The 16,382-nt window shown below is 35.4% G+C and overlaps 1 protein-coding gene across 7 annotated transcripts in view; it reads left to right on the forward strand.

Moving 5' to 3' along the window:
* Positions 1-16,382, forward strand: part of HIVEP1 (HIVEP zinc finger 1) — a 143,246-nt gene that overhangs the window by 65,912 nt on the left and 60,952 nt on the right. For 6 of the 7 annotated variants that reach the window (XM_067751996.1, XM_067751998.1, XM_067751997.1 and 3 more), the window contains 2 exons: positions 7,223-7,276; positions 7,958-8,017. In XM_067751996.1, coding sequence (XP_067608097.1) covers positions 7,223-7,276; positions 7,958-8,017 — 114 coding nt within the window. The remainder of the gene's footprint in view (positions 1-7,222; positions 7,277-7,957; positions 8,018-16,382) is intronic. The other variant, XM_067752001.1, reaches the window with a different exon arrangement.

Below are 16,382 nucleotides of genomic sequence, written 5' to 3' on the forward strand. Positions count from 1 at the left end.
TAATTTTTTTTCAGCCATTCTTTTCTTTTTTTCTTCTTTGTCTTTCTCTTGGGTTTCTCTACTTCTCATCCCAAGGATTCTTAACTGGAGGGTAGGTGGCCCATTAAAACCACTTGTCAAAGCTTTCAAAACTTATACAATCTGGGCCACCATTTCTATAGTTTCTGATTCAGTAGGTCCTTCTAGAAGCCTATAATATAGTTTTTCTTTGATATTCTATTATATGAAGGTACCATAATTTACTTAACCATTTCTCAAGTATTCAACGCATATTTATTGAGCATCTGCTATATTTCGGGTGTCATTGGTTATTTAGGTTTTTTTCTGTTATGAAAAGTACTCTGATGAATAGCTTTTGTTCCACTCCTTTCATAGCCTCAGTCTAGATTTCCAATAGTTGAATCAATATATTAAAATACAGAGATGGGTTTCAAGGATCTTGATGCTATGGCCAAATTACTTCATAGAATAGTTATATTTTTGCTTCCACCTACCCTGTGGTATGGTTTTAACAACCAGTTATGTAAGACGGTAGCTCTCAAACCCTGTGTGCTTAGACCTGTTGTCTCCGGATTTATGCTGCAGACTGCTGGGAGTGCCTGACTCTGTCTTGTTTTCTGCGTCTTTGCCTCTCCATCCGCCTCATGCTTCCCTCCCTGAATTTCCTCCTCCTCTAGACAAGATCTCTCCTTTTCTTCTCTGCGTATTCAGCCCATGTATTATTTCTTCCATGAAGGTGTTGCAGGACCAGTCTTCCTATTTCCAAGACAGCCGCATTCACACCCTTCAGTGTTCCCCTAGGACCCCACGGACTTAGTCACCCAGTTACTGCGTGTAGAGGGATTGCTCATTTACTTCTATAAGTTCCTACCTGTAAGATTAGTCATCTTTGTGTATCCCTAGGGCTAGCCCACAGGAGCTAATAAATATATTCTGAACTGAATGAACCATTCACTATATTAATGTTTTTATGTTTTAGAAACTACCCAGAGTCTTTCATATGATCTGGAAATTTGGAATTTAGAACCTATAGCCAGCTGACATATTTTAAAAAAATAATTTGATCGCATATTTTTAGGGTTTTTAGTTTTTATTAAATTTAAATAATATTTATTTTTATATTAAAATATTTATTATAGATAATTGAGTAATTGAAGAAAATAGAAATAACATTAAAACTGTTAATATTCTACCCTCAGATAATCATTACGTTTGAGCCTATTTCTTTATAGATCTGTGTGTGTGTGTACATCTATGTGGCACAAAATGTTTTTACGTCATACACTTTGAGCATTTTTTTCTATCAGTAAGTATTTTTAAAACATTTTTAATGGCTAAATAATATTCTGTTGTATGGAAGTACCATAGTTCTTTAACTAGTCCTTTATTGTTTTACATGTAAAATTGTCCACAAGTAATAGTTAATTTAACATAAATGCTACCATAAATACGGCAATAGCAATTCCTTTATTGAACAAATATGTGTTGAGGCTCTAGTGATCTAAGCACCTGTGTACTCTGTTGAATAAGATATAGTTTTAATGAAGAAAGCGTGTGAGCATTTAGGCTCTCGGAATATCCCGTGATGAATGCTGCTCTGGGCCTTAGAACACTGTGCTGGGGGCGCAGACCAGGGCCTGGGGGAAGGGTCAGGGAAGGCTTCCTAAAGGAAGTGATAGGTTATTGGCTAATTTCTCTGTTTTAGGGTGTTTATTAGAATACCACTTTGTTAATATGATGAAGCATATCCTTTTTTATTTATCGTGGAGGGTTTTTTGTTTTGTTTTTGTTTACACTAGAGACAGGTGTTTTAATCAAGTACATGTTGGACATTATTTAAATTACCTTCCCACCACCCCCGTCCTGTCCTGTTACAAATGATAATAACATGCTTCCTAATACTGAAATGTCTTTGCATGCTTACTGTGCACTCTCCTTGGACGTGGCTTTCTAACTGTGGAATGTACTTCTGGATGTAGGTTGTTACATCCATATTCATTTGTGAGCCTTGTATGGAGTGTTGATTCTTCTGCCCCTGCAGTCACATTTTGATATCAGGGTTATAGCAGCTTTTAAAAATGGTTTAGAACACCTTTTGTGTTAGCTTGTACTCTGGGATAGTTTAGGAAATGCTTTATTCTTCAGAATTGGTAAGAATTTGATAATAAAACCATCTTGGCCTTTAACCTCTAAAAAAGTAATTCTGTGTTGTTCTCTGGTAACTTTCTCAATCATCCCTCGTTATTCTAGTTGAGTTTTTCTCTTTCTGGATCAAGTTGAGTAATGTTATTTTTTTCTAGAATTTTTACTAGTAAATCACAGTCTTCAAATTCATGAGTGCCGAGTTGAGTCTCTCTCTCTCTTTTTTTTTTTTACTTATTTCAAGCAATATTTTTCAGTTTGAAATATTACTAGTCTAGACTATCATTTTCGGCATTATTGTAGAGTCTGCCTCCCTGAAAGACATAGGTCTAGAGATAGGAAAGATGTGTAACTGACAGGTTAAAACGTGTTACTTATAAAGGTAGGTTTCCTTAGCTGATTTAGTAGTGAACATTGGGATCATCATTTAGACGACCATGCATACGTGGTTATGGGTATTGGATGCATTTTTAACATTACGTCATTGTCATATATTTAGTCTTATTGAAATAGCTCTAGCAGTTACCAGTGAGAACAGGGGGCTTGTACTGACGTGTGATGAGGGACATGGGAGTTAGGTTTATTCAGTAGTAAAAATAGTGCAGTCACATGTGGTGATCTTTTTTCAATCAGATGGTATCTCTTCAGCCTTTTACAGTTCCTTAGGATCTACTTCGTAAAATTTACTGTTAGTGTTTCCACTTTATGTTTTCAGGGCTCAGTGAAGAAGGAGAGCCTCTAGGTGTCAGAGCAGAAGTTATGGGTGCCTGTCAGAACAGCAGGAGAGAAGCATGAGCTACTAGAATTAGGGGAGAGATCATTTTACTCCTTGATAATCTAATGGAGTGATAAATAGTTGATTCAGGTGCTTTCAGTGCACTGATGCAATTTCCCAAATGTAGGAATCATTTATAACATTAAGGAAGATAAAACGCCAGGCTCTTACGTGAAACCACCTAATGCCAGATTCAGTTTGTGTGCAGATACGCCTTTTTCCCTTTTTCAGAGTGTACCCTTGCTTCTGTGTGTCACTTGGCAGGTTATCGTCAGCATTTTTAAGGCCAGTAAATCACTCAGTCTGCCTTACTGTCGTTGTTACTAATGATCACCAGATACATAGCTGTGGAAAGACGGATCCTACACGCAGGGGTGGTGGCACAGAGAAGGAAGCAATGGCTCTGAGGAGGGTGTCAGAGCAGGTTTCCTAGAGGAGGTGACATCCTGAAGGGATGGGGTGGGAGGGCAGCTAGCTGGAAGAGTCTCAGGGACCTGAGGGAGCCTGCACCAGGGGTGTGGCTGGAGCTGCAGAGGAGGGAGTGGGATGACAGACAACTGTGTTCGCTGCACAGGGAATCAGGCTTTATATTTACCGTCAAATTGATGTTAAAATGCTTGTTTAAGAGGTAGAATAATCCGTAAGGTCCTCCAGGGGAGCCATTCTTTTAGCTTTATATTTCTGGTTCTTCCTTTTGTACCTGACACCAGGCAGACATTCAGTGCAATATAAAACCCTCAGCAGTTGTTGAACCAAATCCTAACAATTTAATGAGTCGGTCCCCAAAGCTATGATGTATGTACTGAGTCGCAGGGCTCTTGAGGAGTGGTGTCGAGGATCTGAGACGGTACAGGAGGCCCATCGCCCCCACTTCACCGCAGGGTGAAAAGGGTCAGAGACAGGCACTTGCTGTGAGCTCTCATTTGAAGATTGCTTTATTTTTCCAAATGATTTGTTTTTAATTATCTAGTCTTCTTCCCAGAACCCCAAAAGAACGGTGGTTTCCTAAGGGCTCCAGGACTTTTTTTTTTTTTTTTGGCTCAGTGGTTTCAGATTATGCTCCACAAATCAAACATTTTTTTCTTTATTTACAGTTATTTACCTATGATGAAAACAAAATGTTTTGCATTGTTTTCTTGTACAAACAAAAGTTTAAAAATATGTAAGGCATTAAACAAGATTGTTCATAGCCTTTACCATTAACAAATAGTTTCTGTGCTTTACCAGAGAAGAAAAACTGTAAGAAGGTGTACATTTTTAATAGTTGCAGAACCAAAGTCTAACCTACACTGTCAGTACCCTTCCTCTCAGCCTGCCACTCTTTCAGCCGTGGGCCCTTCTGGATCTTAGGGACAATTATGGATCCATTCATGTGTTGCTGGGATCTTTTCCAGGTAACAACTCCAAGTGTATTTAGTAAAAACTGAATTAATTAGAATTACATCTTAATTTAAATACGGTAAGAACTCATTACAGTAAGAATATGTTACTTATTTTAGATTTACCACTGGTGTGAATGTCAATTTTGCATATATATCTGTTTTTATTTTTAAGCAACAGAGAAACTACTGTTTATTTCTGAATGTGCAGTCTTTGTGAAATTATTACCTCAGGTAACAGTGACACTGGGGAAGGCATGATGGAAGATGTCTCAGAATCTGAGATCCCATTATAAACCACACGCACCCCCTGCCAATCAGGGCTTACAATGAGATATGTCCTGGCTGGCAAGTGTTGCCCTTGGTTGAGGACTGCTCTTTCTATCAGTGAGTTTCAAGCCGCAGGTTTGCTCCAGCAGTGGGTTGTGAAATCAGTGTATTTGAGCAAGGCAGCATTTTCCATTTTTACTAGGAAAGGATAGAAATTAGAGTGTGGGTAAGCTGGTTTCTGAATTATGTATATACATAATAAAGATACACATGTGTAATTGGTTGGAATGTAAAAATATCTTTCTTACTCTGGGTCATAGTGAAAAAAATGATAAATGTTGCTTTTAAATACTAGTGAATTGCCTTGTCTGAACCAATTAAGAGCATATAATAAATGAGTACTTTCTCTGTAGTTTTGGAGAGCGTCTTTAAAACATCATCTTTTATCAGGAGAATTATAAAACATAGGTTAACTATAAACAGGACTTTCTCTAAAAATTGAGGCAAAATCTTATAATGGCTATTATAAGCTCTCTCATTGAAGACTGTATTTACCTATTGAACTGGAGCTCCAGGTAAAGGCATTTAAGTAGATGCCTATACCTAACACACTAGATATCCTAAATCTACTGATTTATACACAAATGTAAATTGAGGTCATTTTTGCAAGAATTTGTTATGTTAAAGTACAAATAGAAGGTGGCCAAACCTCAGTATACTAAATAGAAGCTATTCTTTAAATATTATGTCAAGTCATGAGTTTTTGCTGCCTTGAGCCCCCGTTGGTTCTATTAATAAGAAGTCGTTTTATTGTATAATGCCAAATTTTGTGTGCATAAACTCTTAAACAGTCATTACTACTATGAATATACATAATATATATGTATATATTATTTATGGTTCTCAAGTTTGGACAAACAGCTGGCAGAGAAATAATAGCGCTTTTCATTTTTATGTTTCTCAAAGACTGTATATTTAATATTTATTTACATTTTGAATGTCTCCAATGTACTTAGTACATTTTATTTTTTGAAAAAGTGGGCCTTGTCTTTTTGTTACTTGTGTTAATCCAGGTTTCACCCATACGTTTGGAATTCTCCTTTTGAAGTAAAAGTACTGCTAAGCGCAGGATCTACTTTCTGCATTTAATAAGGGTTTGTGTTTTTTTTTTTCAGTACTGTTTCCAATTTCACTCATCATTTCAGGAGAAATAACTAAAGTTTGTAAATGAGAAGAAATTGTATTATTTCCAAAGATAGTCTCTTCTCCCCTCAAATCTTATCCTGGGTCTGGTAATTAGCAGGAAGCAAATAGGACATTGCTGTGGGGAGTGCATTTGTCAGGATGAAGATTTAGTTACGATTAACCATTGCTTGTTTCCTTTATTCTGATGCTCCCCCCCGCCGCTGCCCTGATATGGCAGGATGGATGGATCAACATGCAATTGAAAGAAGTTTGATCAGTAAATCGAAGGTTCTGTGGATTTCTGGCTTTTCTGGAAAGGCTGATGGGGAAAAGGCAGATAGAACCAGAACTTGAAGGGCATATGGTGGGATCTGTGCCCTATTTAGTTGGGGAAGGATGCCATTTTGGAGGCTGCATCTTCCATGGCCAGTAGAGGGCATTTGGGGAGCTGCTGGTGGATGCTGGGAGGCATGAATGGCTGACATACCAATATTTTAAAAGCGTTTAAACTGTACGCCAAGGGACTATCTAAAATGTTGCATAATTATGGTTACTGTATTCATTTCAGTACAAAATAGTACCCTAGGAATTTTGTTACTTTTACCATTATAATTAGCACTTAGACCACTGTATTAAATTTGGAATTGGTTGCTGTCATAAATCATCAAATATATATCTCCTTATAAAATTTAAATTAATTGTTACCAAAGTAGAACATGTGCTTATTTACAAACTCTAATTGTGCTCAAAGCTCACATGGGAGACCTACAGGCTCTGGGCCCATGTGCCTCCCTCTCCCAACCACTCCTGAGGCAGCCGTCCCAGCTCTTCGTTAGTTATTGCTTCTTTCAAAACTGTGTGCATATATAGCACTTCTGTAGTCATTAGTTTTATCTGGTATCTCTTTAATGCAGTATTCCACCCTCACACTTCATTGATAACTATTCTGTAATCAAGGGTTGGCAAAAGTGATGGGTATTGTGTTGCTGCTCTTCAGCCCATCATTTCCTTTATTTTTCCATCCTTTCTTTTATCTCTTCCGTGTTTGGCTTAGGTCTGAGGCTATCTATGAACTTTGCTTAGACTTGTTTCTAAGCCAGTAGGCATTTGCTGTATCTCTGTAATAAAATCTGTGTGTCTTCATAAAGAAAGTATTATGTTTACATACTTTTATTACTCAGCTAAACATTTTTAAACTATGGTTCAGTATTTAAAATGCACTAATTACTTGCATTGTGGAAACAATTGGAAGTAGTCCCTGTGACTAAGACATAAAATTATAAGTATAATTTTTAAAAGGACTTTATTATTACTTTAACAGTTTACACATATTTGTTTCATAAATAATTCATTCAACAAATATTTATTACTATGCGTCAGGTACTGTTCATAAGTAATAATATTTGTTTTACTGTATTCTTATTTGTGTATGATGAATTGACTTATAATTTTTTGTTGCTGTTTTTCTTAGACAAAATTGAAGAAGCACAAAAAGAACTCAATGGGGCAGAAGTGTCAAAAAAAGGTAAATTAAAATCAACCCCAGTATAGGCTTTATTCTTGCAGAGATTCCTGTATAAATATCTTATTATCACAGCCTCTCTAAATGAATCAGTGTAAACATATCCCAAAGTTAAAAATCACCTTAAACTGATTGATACCTAAAAGTCTATGGACTTTGCTTTGTGAAATGTTTTAACTGCATAGCATATTCTGTAACTGTTTCCCACATGTTACTATTTTGCTGGTGGGAATATGAAAGATGGTTGCAGCTTTTCTGAAAGTCCTGTTTGGGAGACTGTCCCATAGCAATCAAGTCACCAGTATAATGAGTACTGATGGTACTGTGTTCCCATATGTGTGTGCATATGTGTGTTCACGTGGTGCAGTATTCTTTGTGAAATGACAAAAACCTAAGACAACTAAAATAACCCAAATGTTAGTCATTGCCGGGAATAATTGCATCAATTGTAGTACCTTCATATTTGGGGATGTTATGCAGCTTTTAAAAAAATGTTAATTATTTCAGTTGACTGTGGTGATTTGTTGCAATGGTGAGAGAAGGGGCAGAGGAAGGTGATTAACCTTTATTTATCTGGATTTTGTTCTTTCACTAGTTATAATGGGTAAATTTTGTGTAAAGAATAAAAAGCTTAAAAGCAGAAATCGGTTTTCATCACAGAAAGCATACTGATTATTTTCCCAGGTAATACGAAAAAATGCTTTCGATGTACAACAGCCTGTGGGAGGGGAGGAAGAAAGGAAGGTGGGTAGAGTTCCAACACTCTCTGTTAATGCGTAGAATTGAATAGAAGGATCTATGGTTCTCTTTATGGCATTTAGATTTCATGATTTTTTAGTGCTTTATCCTTGTTGTATCTTCTAATTACAGTGGGATATTTTGGCAGAGTAATTTAGCTACGTAGGATTCCAATGGAAAGTCATTTTTTAAAATCTAGTTAGCTTCCTAACTAGGTATCATTAGTGGAAATAATTTCCGGTTGTCCAGCTTCTCTATCCCTTGGACCAGCCTGTGAAGTCTCCAGCGTTGTCTGGGGTTTTTCTGAGTAGTGACGCTGTGATGCGCGGACACCTTAAAGTGTCTTCCTTCTTTTTTCTCTCCCCTCACCCACCATGGGATCTCTGGGAGGCCCATATCAAATACGACCCTTTAATGACACTCTTGCAGAAACACAAGTCTAAGAAGAGCAGAGAAGTCACCACAGCCACACCGTTCCTTTGAAAGGTTGACTGAATATCCCTTCCCACATTGCTGAAATCATGAAGCATTTGAGACACTCAGGCTATAAGAACCTAACAATTTAAAGTTCTTTGTCATGGTCAATCTTTTCCACATCTACTGATGGTTTAGAGCTGCTTCAGTTAGGGAAATAAATCTGTTCTTGTCTTCCTTTTCCCCCTCTTTCCTACCCCTGTGGCAAAGAGCTTTAAAAACCATGAACTAAATGTCTGATAGGAAGGGGGAAATGAAACAGAGGTTCTAGAAAAAGAAATTGGATAATGAAGTTGAAAATAGTCCAGTGGGCTGCATTTGGCAGGCTACACTTATTTAAGACCCAGGATGAATACCAAGTGAGCATTGTTCTGTGCAATTCACTGCCTAGAATTTCTACTCAGCTTTCAGTTTTACATACGCATTCTGGGCAAATTAAAAATAAAATAGTTTCCCTCCAAAATATAATTGAGGCGTAACATCAGTTTGTCTTTAACAACATGAGATAAAATTTTTGAGTAATAAACGTCTTGAGATTTCTCAGGTCTTTGCTTGCTAAGATGTCTGTTTGGTGAAAGGAAATGCATTTATTCTTTCGAAGAATATACTTTAAAAATTTAGAGTTATTTATTTTTATTGATTAAGATAAGTCATATAGAATAGACCACTTTTTCACTATTTTTTCCAACATGCTTTTGGTTATTTCCCCTGACATTTTAACTTTTTCTACATCTGCCTTTTTTTCTACATTGCTCATGTTTCTAAGGCTTCATCTCCATTGAAGATGCTGTGGTCCTTAACCTATTCAAGGTTCTTCCCGCTCCCCTTCTTTTTTTAACCATTAGGACAAGTAACTAATTTATCTTCAGAAGCATTTAGCATACCGGTAGGCTCTTAAGGAAAACAAACCTTGCTTATTGGTAGATTAAAAAAGATATCTTTCCTGTTTTCTAACATTTTAAGGAAGGATTCATCTGTTTAGTATAATACGGTGGCAAAGAAACTGACTTGGCTCATTATACACCAATAGGATAATGAAGTGCACTAAATTATGGTAATATTTTTTTTTATTCTTTCTCTCCGCTTATGAATGAAAGTCAGATGACTAGAATGTGATTTACTTTGATTTTAACCAATTTGGGGATAAATATAGCATGCAACATTCACACAGTTCTCTATAATGTCCTTATTTTCTTCCTTACAGCACTATTTACTTGGTCTAAACATCCACTGTGCTTGACACTATTTCTAAAATTATTGCACGAGATTTAAATAAAATAAATAGTGAATGTCACAGATGTAGTGATGAATATGTATGAAATAAACTGGGAAGCAATACATAGATCAGTTAGGAAAGCTTTTATATGCTGTCTCATGAATAAACTTTAATTTTAATACTTTGTTTTAAATTTTTATCACACAATATTTGACACATAAAATAATATATAAATAATATATATTATTACATATGTAATATATATTATCACATATATAATATATTATTACATATATAATGTGTAATATTATATATTATCACGTACACTTAATACATAATACTTAGTATATGTAATACGCATTATTATAAATCATAAGAATAACATGGTAATCTTTGATTCCAAAACCCAATTTAAGAACTGGCACATTGCTAATATGTACTGTTGTATCAGCCTACATGCTAGTCTCCATTTCATCCCACTATCTGCTTGGTAGAGATATTTAAGTGTTCTTAAGTTTGCATCATCATTTTAGTGCTTCTTAAAAATAATTGTGTATTCTCAAACAATATCCTTTTTGGTTTTGTCTGAGTTTGAGCTTTAAAAATAAAATTATATTATTTGCAGTTGGAAAAATTTCATTATTTTTTATGGCTTAGTGGTATTCCATTCTGTGTGTATGTATTCCACATCTTCTTTATCCATTCATCTGTTGATGGACACATACCTTGGTAATTGTAAATGATGATGCTATGAACATTGGGGTACATGTATCTTTTCAAATTAGTGTTTTTGGTTTTTTGGATATATACCCAGGAGTGGAATTGCTGGGTCATATGGTAGTTCTATTTTCAGCTTTTTGAGAAACCTCTGTATTGTTTTCCACAGTGGCTGCACCATTTTACATTCCCACAACAGTGTACAAGGGTTCCCCTTTTTCCACATTTTCACCAATATTTGTTATTTGTGTTCTTTTTGATGATAGCCATCCTGATGGGTGTGAAGTGATACCTCATTGTGGTTTTGATGTGCATTTCCCTGATGATTAGTGATGTTTTCACGTGCCTGTTGGCCATCTGCATTTCCTCTTTGGGAAAATGTCTATTCAGTTCTTCTGCCCCAGTTTTTAATCAGGTTTTTTTTTTTTGATGTTGAGTTGTATGAGCTGTTTATGTATGCTGGATATTAATCCCTTATAGGTCACATCATTTGCAAATATTTTCTCCCATTCACTTGGTTGTCTTTTCATTTTGTTGATGGTTTCCTTTGCTATGCAAAAGCTGTTAAGTTTAATTAGGTCCCATTTGCTTATTTTTACTTTTATTTCCTTTACTTTAGGAGATGGATCCAAAAAAAATACCGCTGTGATTTATGAAAAACAGTGTTTTGCCTGTGTTTTCCTCTAGGAGTTTTGTAGTATCCAGTCTTACATTTAGGTCTTTAATCCATTCCGGGTTTATTTTTGTATATGGTATTAGAGAATGTTCTAATTTCACTCTTTTACATGTAGCTGTCCAGTTTTCTCAGCACCACTTATTGAAGAGACTGTCTTTTCTCCAGTGTATATTCTTGCTCCTTTGTCATAGATTAATTGACCAAGTCAATGTATTTAATAATATGAGATTATTCGAGTTTTCTTTTTTCTCTTCAATCAGATATTCTTCTTATAATTTATCCATTTTATTAACCATTCACATTTATTGGCAAAACGTCATTCATGGTATTCTCTTACTCTCTCTCATTGCTGCTGGACCTGTAGTTGTGTCTCCATTTTCTCACTGTTAATATTGTTCATTTGTGCCTTTTCTCTCTGTCTTGATTAGTCTTGCCAGAGGTTTGTCTGCTTCACTCCCCTTTTATTGTACCAACTTCTGAGTTTCTTGATATTTTCTTGTATCATACTTTCCCATTTCATTACATTTTTCTCTTTATTATCTTTTCCTCTTTTTTGAGCTTATTCTGTTATGAAATTTCTTAAGTTGGAAACTGGGCTTATTCATTTTTAAGTCTATTCTTTCCTGTTAGAATCATTTAAAGCTATTGATTTCCTTGTAGACCTTGCTTTAGCTGTATTAAATATGACTTCATGTTCGCTGCTTTCATTAATTTCTGTGCTGGTTTCTTTTTTCCCTCTCTTGATAGAATTTTTTTCCCTTGGGGATGGTTGGGGATTTTATTTTTTTGTTAGTGATTTCTGACTTAATTGCATTGTTATGTTAATTGATTTTTAAAACCAGTTTGTATTTCTAAAATAATTTACTCTCTGTTTCTGAATACAGTATAGTCAAAAGTTTCAGGGAATGTTCTATAAAAATGCTCCTAGAATTTATGTTAGAAATTTAGAATTCAGCATTTTACAGATAAATTCACCATTTTACAAAGATGGAAAAGCTGAAGTTGAAAACTGTTAAATAACCTTATCCCAGGGACTGCAACCAGAAAGTGGCATGAGGACTTTTCTAGTCTGTGTTATTCTAATATTATTCTGCATCATAACTGGATGAGAGCTGTATTCTAGTGATAGTTAAATCTGTAGTACAGTTAGTCCTGTTCTAAATTAAGCCGTTGAATAAAGAGATCACCTTTTAAAAGAATATTGTAATGATTCAGGAAAAAATAGGAGTCAAACAGTGGGTATAGGAAAAGGTGGAGATTTTAGGTCAGCTTGCACTGGGATTTTTTCATATTATTCTGTCTCAAACAGCAAAATCCTGAAATCACCACCATAATACCTATAGTTTCCTTTTAGAAGCCATCACTCTGAAATTATATACTCTAGCCACCAGAAAATTTTTATTTAAAAGATAATTTCAGTTAATCATCTATTTTACCATGTATATGAGACTAATGGGTCCTAAGGATATAAGCAGTTTATGGCTTAAGAAATACATTAAGGAATCTGTCCTGCTGAAATAACTCTGTGATATTCAGACCTGCTCCAAGGAGTCACTTGACAAGTAGGATTTTTGTTAACATAGGCATAATGAATGGCCTGGAATTACCCTCTTGTTATCTGGGGAAGCTTGAGGGAAGTTAGGTTCCTATGTAAAACTAGATTGAGTAATTCAGAAGTGAACATGACAGACTAATGAGCAAAAAACTAGATTGTGAACTCTAATTAGTGGGTAAATATGAAAGCCAGAGTTTGCTCACCTACTTTCCTAAATTTTTTTAAGCTCCTTATAATATGAATAAGTTTGCAAGGAGTGAAAAACACTCCCATTTTTTTTCTTTTTTAAATAGCACATGTGATATTAAAAAAAAAGAAATGAAGTTTCATTTGGAATAGTATTTTATGTTAATAAGGTTATGCTTTAATGCCAGTGACATTCTCTTCCTTAAGAATTCTGCTAAGAATACTTAAGAAAATACAAGAGCATGTTCCTATAATTAGGGATGATGAAGTCCTTCCTAAGTGAGACTAAACTTTAGGTGGCATACTGGAAAAGTTGGACTGATTTTTATTAAATTAAAATGAATAATGTTAAGATAAAATTAAATATAAGATAAGATTAAAATGTTTTAAAACAGCCTGAGAGAAAGTATGTGCAATAAAACAAAACTTGGTTGGGTTACTTAAAATGTTATAAACTTGGAAAGGCATTAGCAATTTATAAAATGAAAGCTCACACGGATACAGTCAATGGAAGGGCTAGTGTAATATATTAGTGAGATGTCTGAACTATTGAATTTTTTAAAGGAACACAGTTTAATTATTTCAGTATTATAATAATGCTAGCTAGTTTATAAATTAATTACCAGGAAATAGTGTAATTAAATGAGCATTAATGGCTGTTTATTTTTTATTTTATTTTTATAACCTAACCAAAAGTATGATTAATCCCCAATATTTCTTATCTTCAATTGTGAGATGAATTCTGGTTAGTGGGAAAGACAGAGAGAGAGAGAGAGAGAGAGAGAGAAAGGGAGAGAGAGAGTAAGGGAGACAGAGAGAGAAAGTGTGTGTGTGTGTGTGTGTGTGTGTGTGTGTGTGGTTGTTTCCTTTTGGGTTTGTATCCTCTTACCCATTCTTTTATTTTTTTTTTTAAATACAACAGGTTCTTATTATCTATTTTATACATATTAGTGTATACATGTCCATCGCAATCTCCCAATTCAACCCACAGCTCCTCCCCCCTGCCACTTTCCCCCATTGGCATCTATACGTTTGTTCTCTACATCTGTGTCTCTATTTCTGCCTTGCACACCAGTTCATCTGTACCATTTTTGTAGATTCCACATATATGCGTTAATATACGATATTTGTTTTTCTCTTTCTGACTTACTTCACTCTGTATGACAGTCTGTAGGTCCATCCACGTCTCTACAAATGATCCAATTTTGTTCCTTTTTATGGCTGACTAATATTCCATTGTATATATGTGCCACATCTTCTTTATCCATTCGTCTGTCGATGGGCATTTAGGTTGCTTCCATGACCTGGCTATTGTAAATAGTGCTGCAGTGAACACTGGGGATGCAGGTGTCTTTTTGAATTATGGTTTTCTCTGGTATATGCCCAGTAGTGGGATTGCTGGATCGTATGGTAATTCTATTTTTAGTTTTTTAAGGAACCTCCATACTGTTCTCCATGGTGGCTGTATCAATTTACATTCCCACCAACAGTGCAAGAGGGCTCCCTTTTCTTTACACCCTCTCCAGCATTTGTTGTTTGTAGATTTTTTGATGATGGCCATTCTGACCCGTGTAAGGTGATACCTCATTGTAGTTTTGATTGCATTTTTTTAATAAGTAGTGATGTTGACCAGCTTTTCATGTGCCTCATGGACATCTGTATGCCTTCTTTGGAAAAATGTCTATTTAGGTCTTCTGCCCATTTTTGGATTGGGTTGTTTGTTTTTTTAATATTGAGCTGCATGAGTTGTTTATATAGTTTGGAGATTAATCCTTTGTCCATTGATTCGTTTGCAAATATTTTTTCCCATTCTGAGGGTTGTCTTTTTGTCTTGTTTGTACTTTCCTTTGCTGTGCAAAAGCTTTTAAGTTTCATTAGGTCCCATTTGTTTATTTTTGTTTTTATTTCCATTACTCTAGGAGGTGGGTCAAAAAAGATCTTGCTGTGACTTATGTCAAAGAGTGTTCTTCCTATGTTTTCCTCTAAGAGTTTTATAGTGTCCGGTCATACATTTAGGTTTTTAACCCATTTTGAGTTTATTTTTGTGCATGGTGTTAGGGAGTGTTCTAATTTCATTGTTTTACATGCAGCTGTCCAGTTTTCTCAGCACCACTTATTGAAGAGACTGGCTTTCCTCCATTGTATATCCTTGCCTCTTTTGTCATAGATTAGTTGACCATAGGTGCATGGGTTTATCTCTGGGCTTTCTATCCTGTACCATTGATCGATATTTCTGTTTTTGTGCCAGGACCATACTGTCTTGATTACTGTGGCTTTGTAGTATAGTCTGAAGTTAAGGAGTCTGATTCCTCCACCTCCTTTTTTTCCCCTCAAGACTGCTTTAGCTATTTGGGGTCTTTTGTGCCTCCATACAGATTTTAAGACTTTTTGTTCTAGTTCTGTAAAAAATGCCATTGGTAATTTGATAGGGATTGCATTGAATCTGTAGGTTGCTTTCAGTAGTATAGTCATTTTCACAATATTGATTCTTCCCATCCAAGAACATGGTATATCTCTCCATCTGTTTGTGTCATCTCTGATTTCTTTCATCAGTGTCTTATAGTTTTCTGAGTACAGGTCTTTTACCTCCTTAGGTAGGTTTATTCCTAGGTATTTTATTCTTTTTGTTGCAATGGTGAATGGGATTGTTTCCTTAATTTCTCTTTCTGATCTTTCATTGTCAATGTATAGGAATGCAAAAGATTTCTGTGTATTAATTTTGTATTCTGCAACTTTACTAAATTCATTGATTAACTATAGTAGTTTTCTGGTGGCAACTTTAGGATTATCTATGTATAGTATCATGTCATCTGCAAACAGTGACAGTTTTACTTCTTCTTTTCCAATTTGTATTCCTTTTATGCCTTTTTCTTCTCTGATTGCCATGGCTAAAACTTCCAAAACTATGTTGAATAATAGTGGTGAGAGTGGACATCCTTGTCTTGTTCCTGATCTTAGAGGAAATGCTTTCATTTTTTCACCATTAAGCATGGTATTTCCTGTGGGTTTGTCGTATATGGCCTTTATTATGTTGAGGCAGGTTCCCTCTGTGCTCGTTTTCTGGAGAGCTTTTATCATAAATGGGTGTTGAATTTTGTCAAAAGCTTTTTCTGCATCTGTTGAGATGATCATATGGTTTTTATCCTTCAATTTGTTAATACGGTGTATCACATTGATTGATTTGCATATATTTAAGAATCCTTGCATCCCTGAGATAAATCCCACTTGATCATTGTGTATGATCCTTTTGCTGTGTTGTTGGATTCTGTTTGCTAGTATTTTGTTGAGGATTTTTACATCTATATTCATCAGTTATATTGGTGTGTTATTTTCCTTTTTTGTAGTATCTTTGTGTTGTTTTGGTATCAGGGTGATGGTGGCCTTGTAGAATGAGTTTGGGAGTGTTGTTTCCTCTGCAGTTTTTTGGCAGAGTTTGGGAAGGATGGGTGTTAGCTCTTTCCTAAATGTTTGGTAGAATTGACCTGTGAAGCCATCTGGTCCTGGGCTTTTTATTGTTGGGAGATTTTTAATCACAGTTTCAATTTCA

The sequence above is a fragment of the Pseudorca crassidens genome, chromosome 10, assembly GCF_039906515.1.
Source record: "Pseudorca crassidens isolate mPseCra1 chromosome 10, mPseCra1.hap1, whole genome shotgun sequence".
NCBI lineage: Eukaryota > Metazoa > Chordata > Mammalia > Artiodactyla > Delphinidae > Pseudorca > Pseudorca crassidens.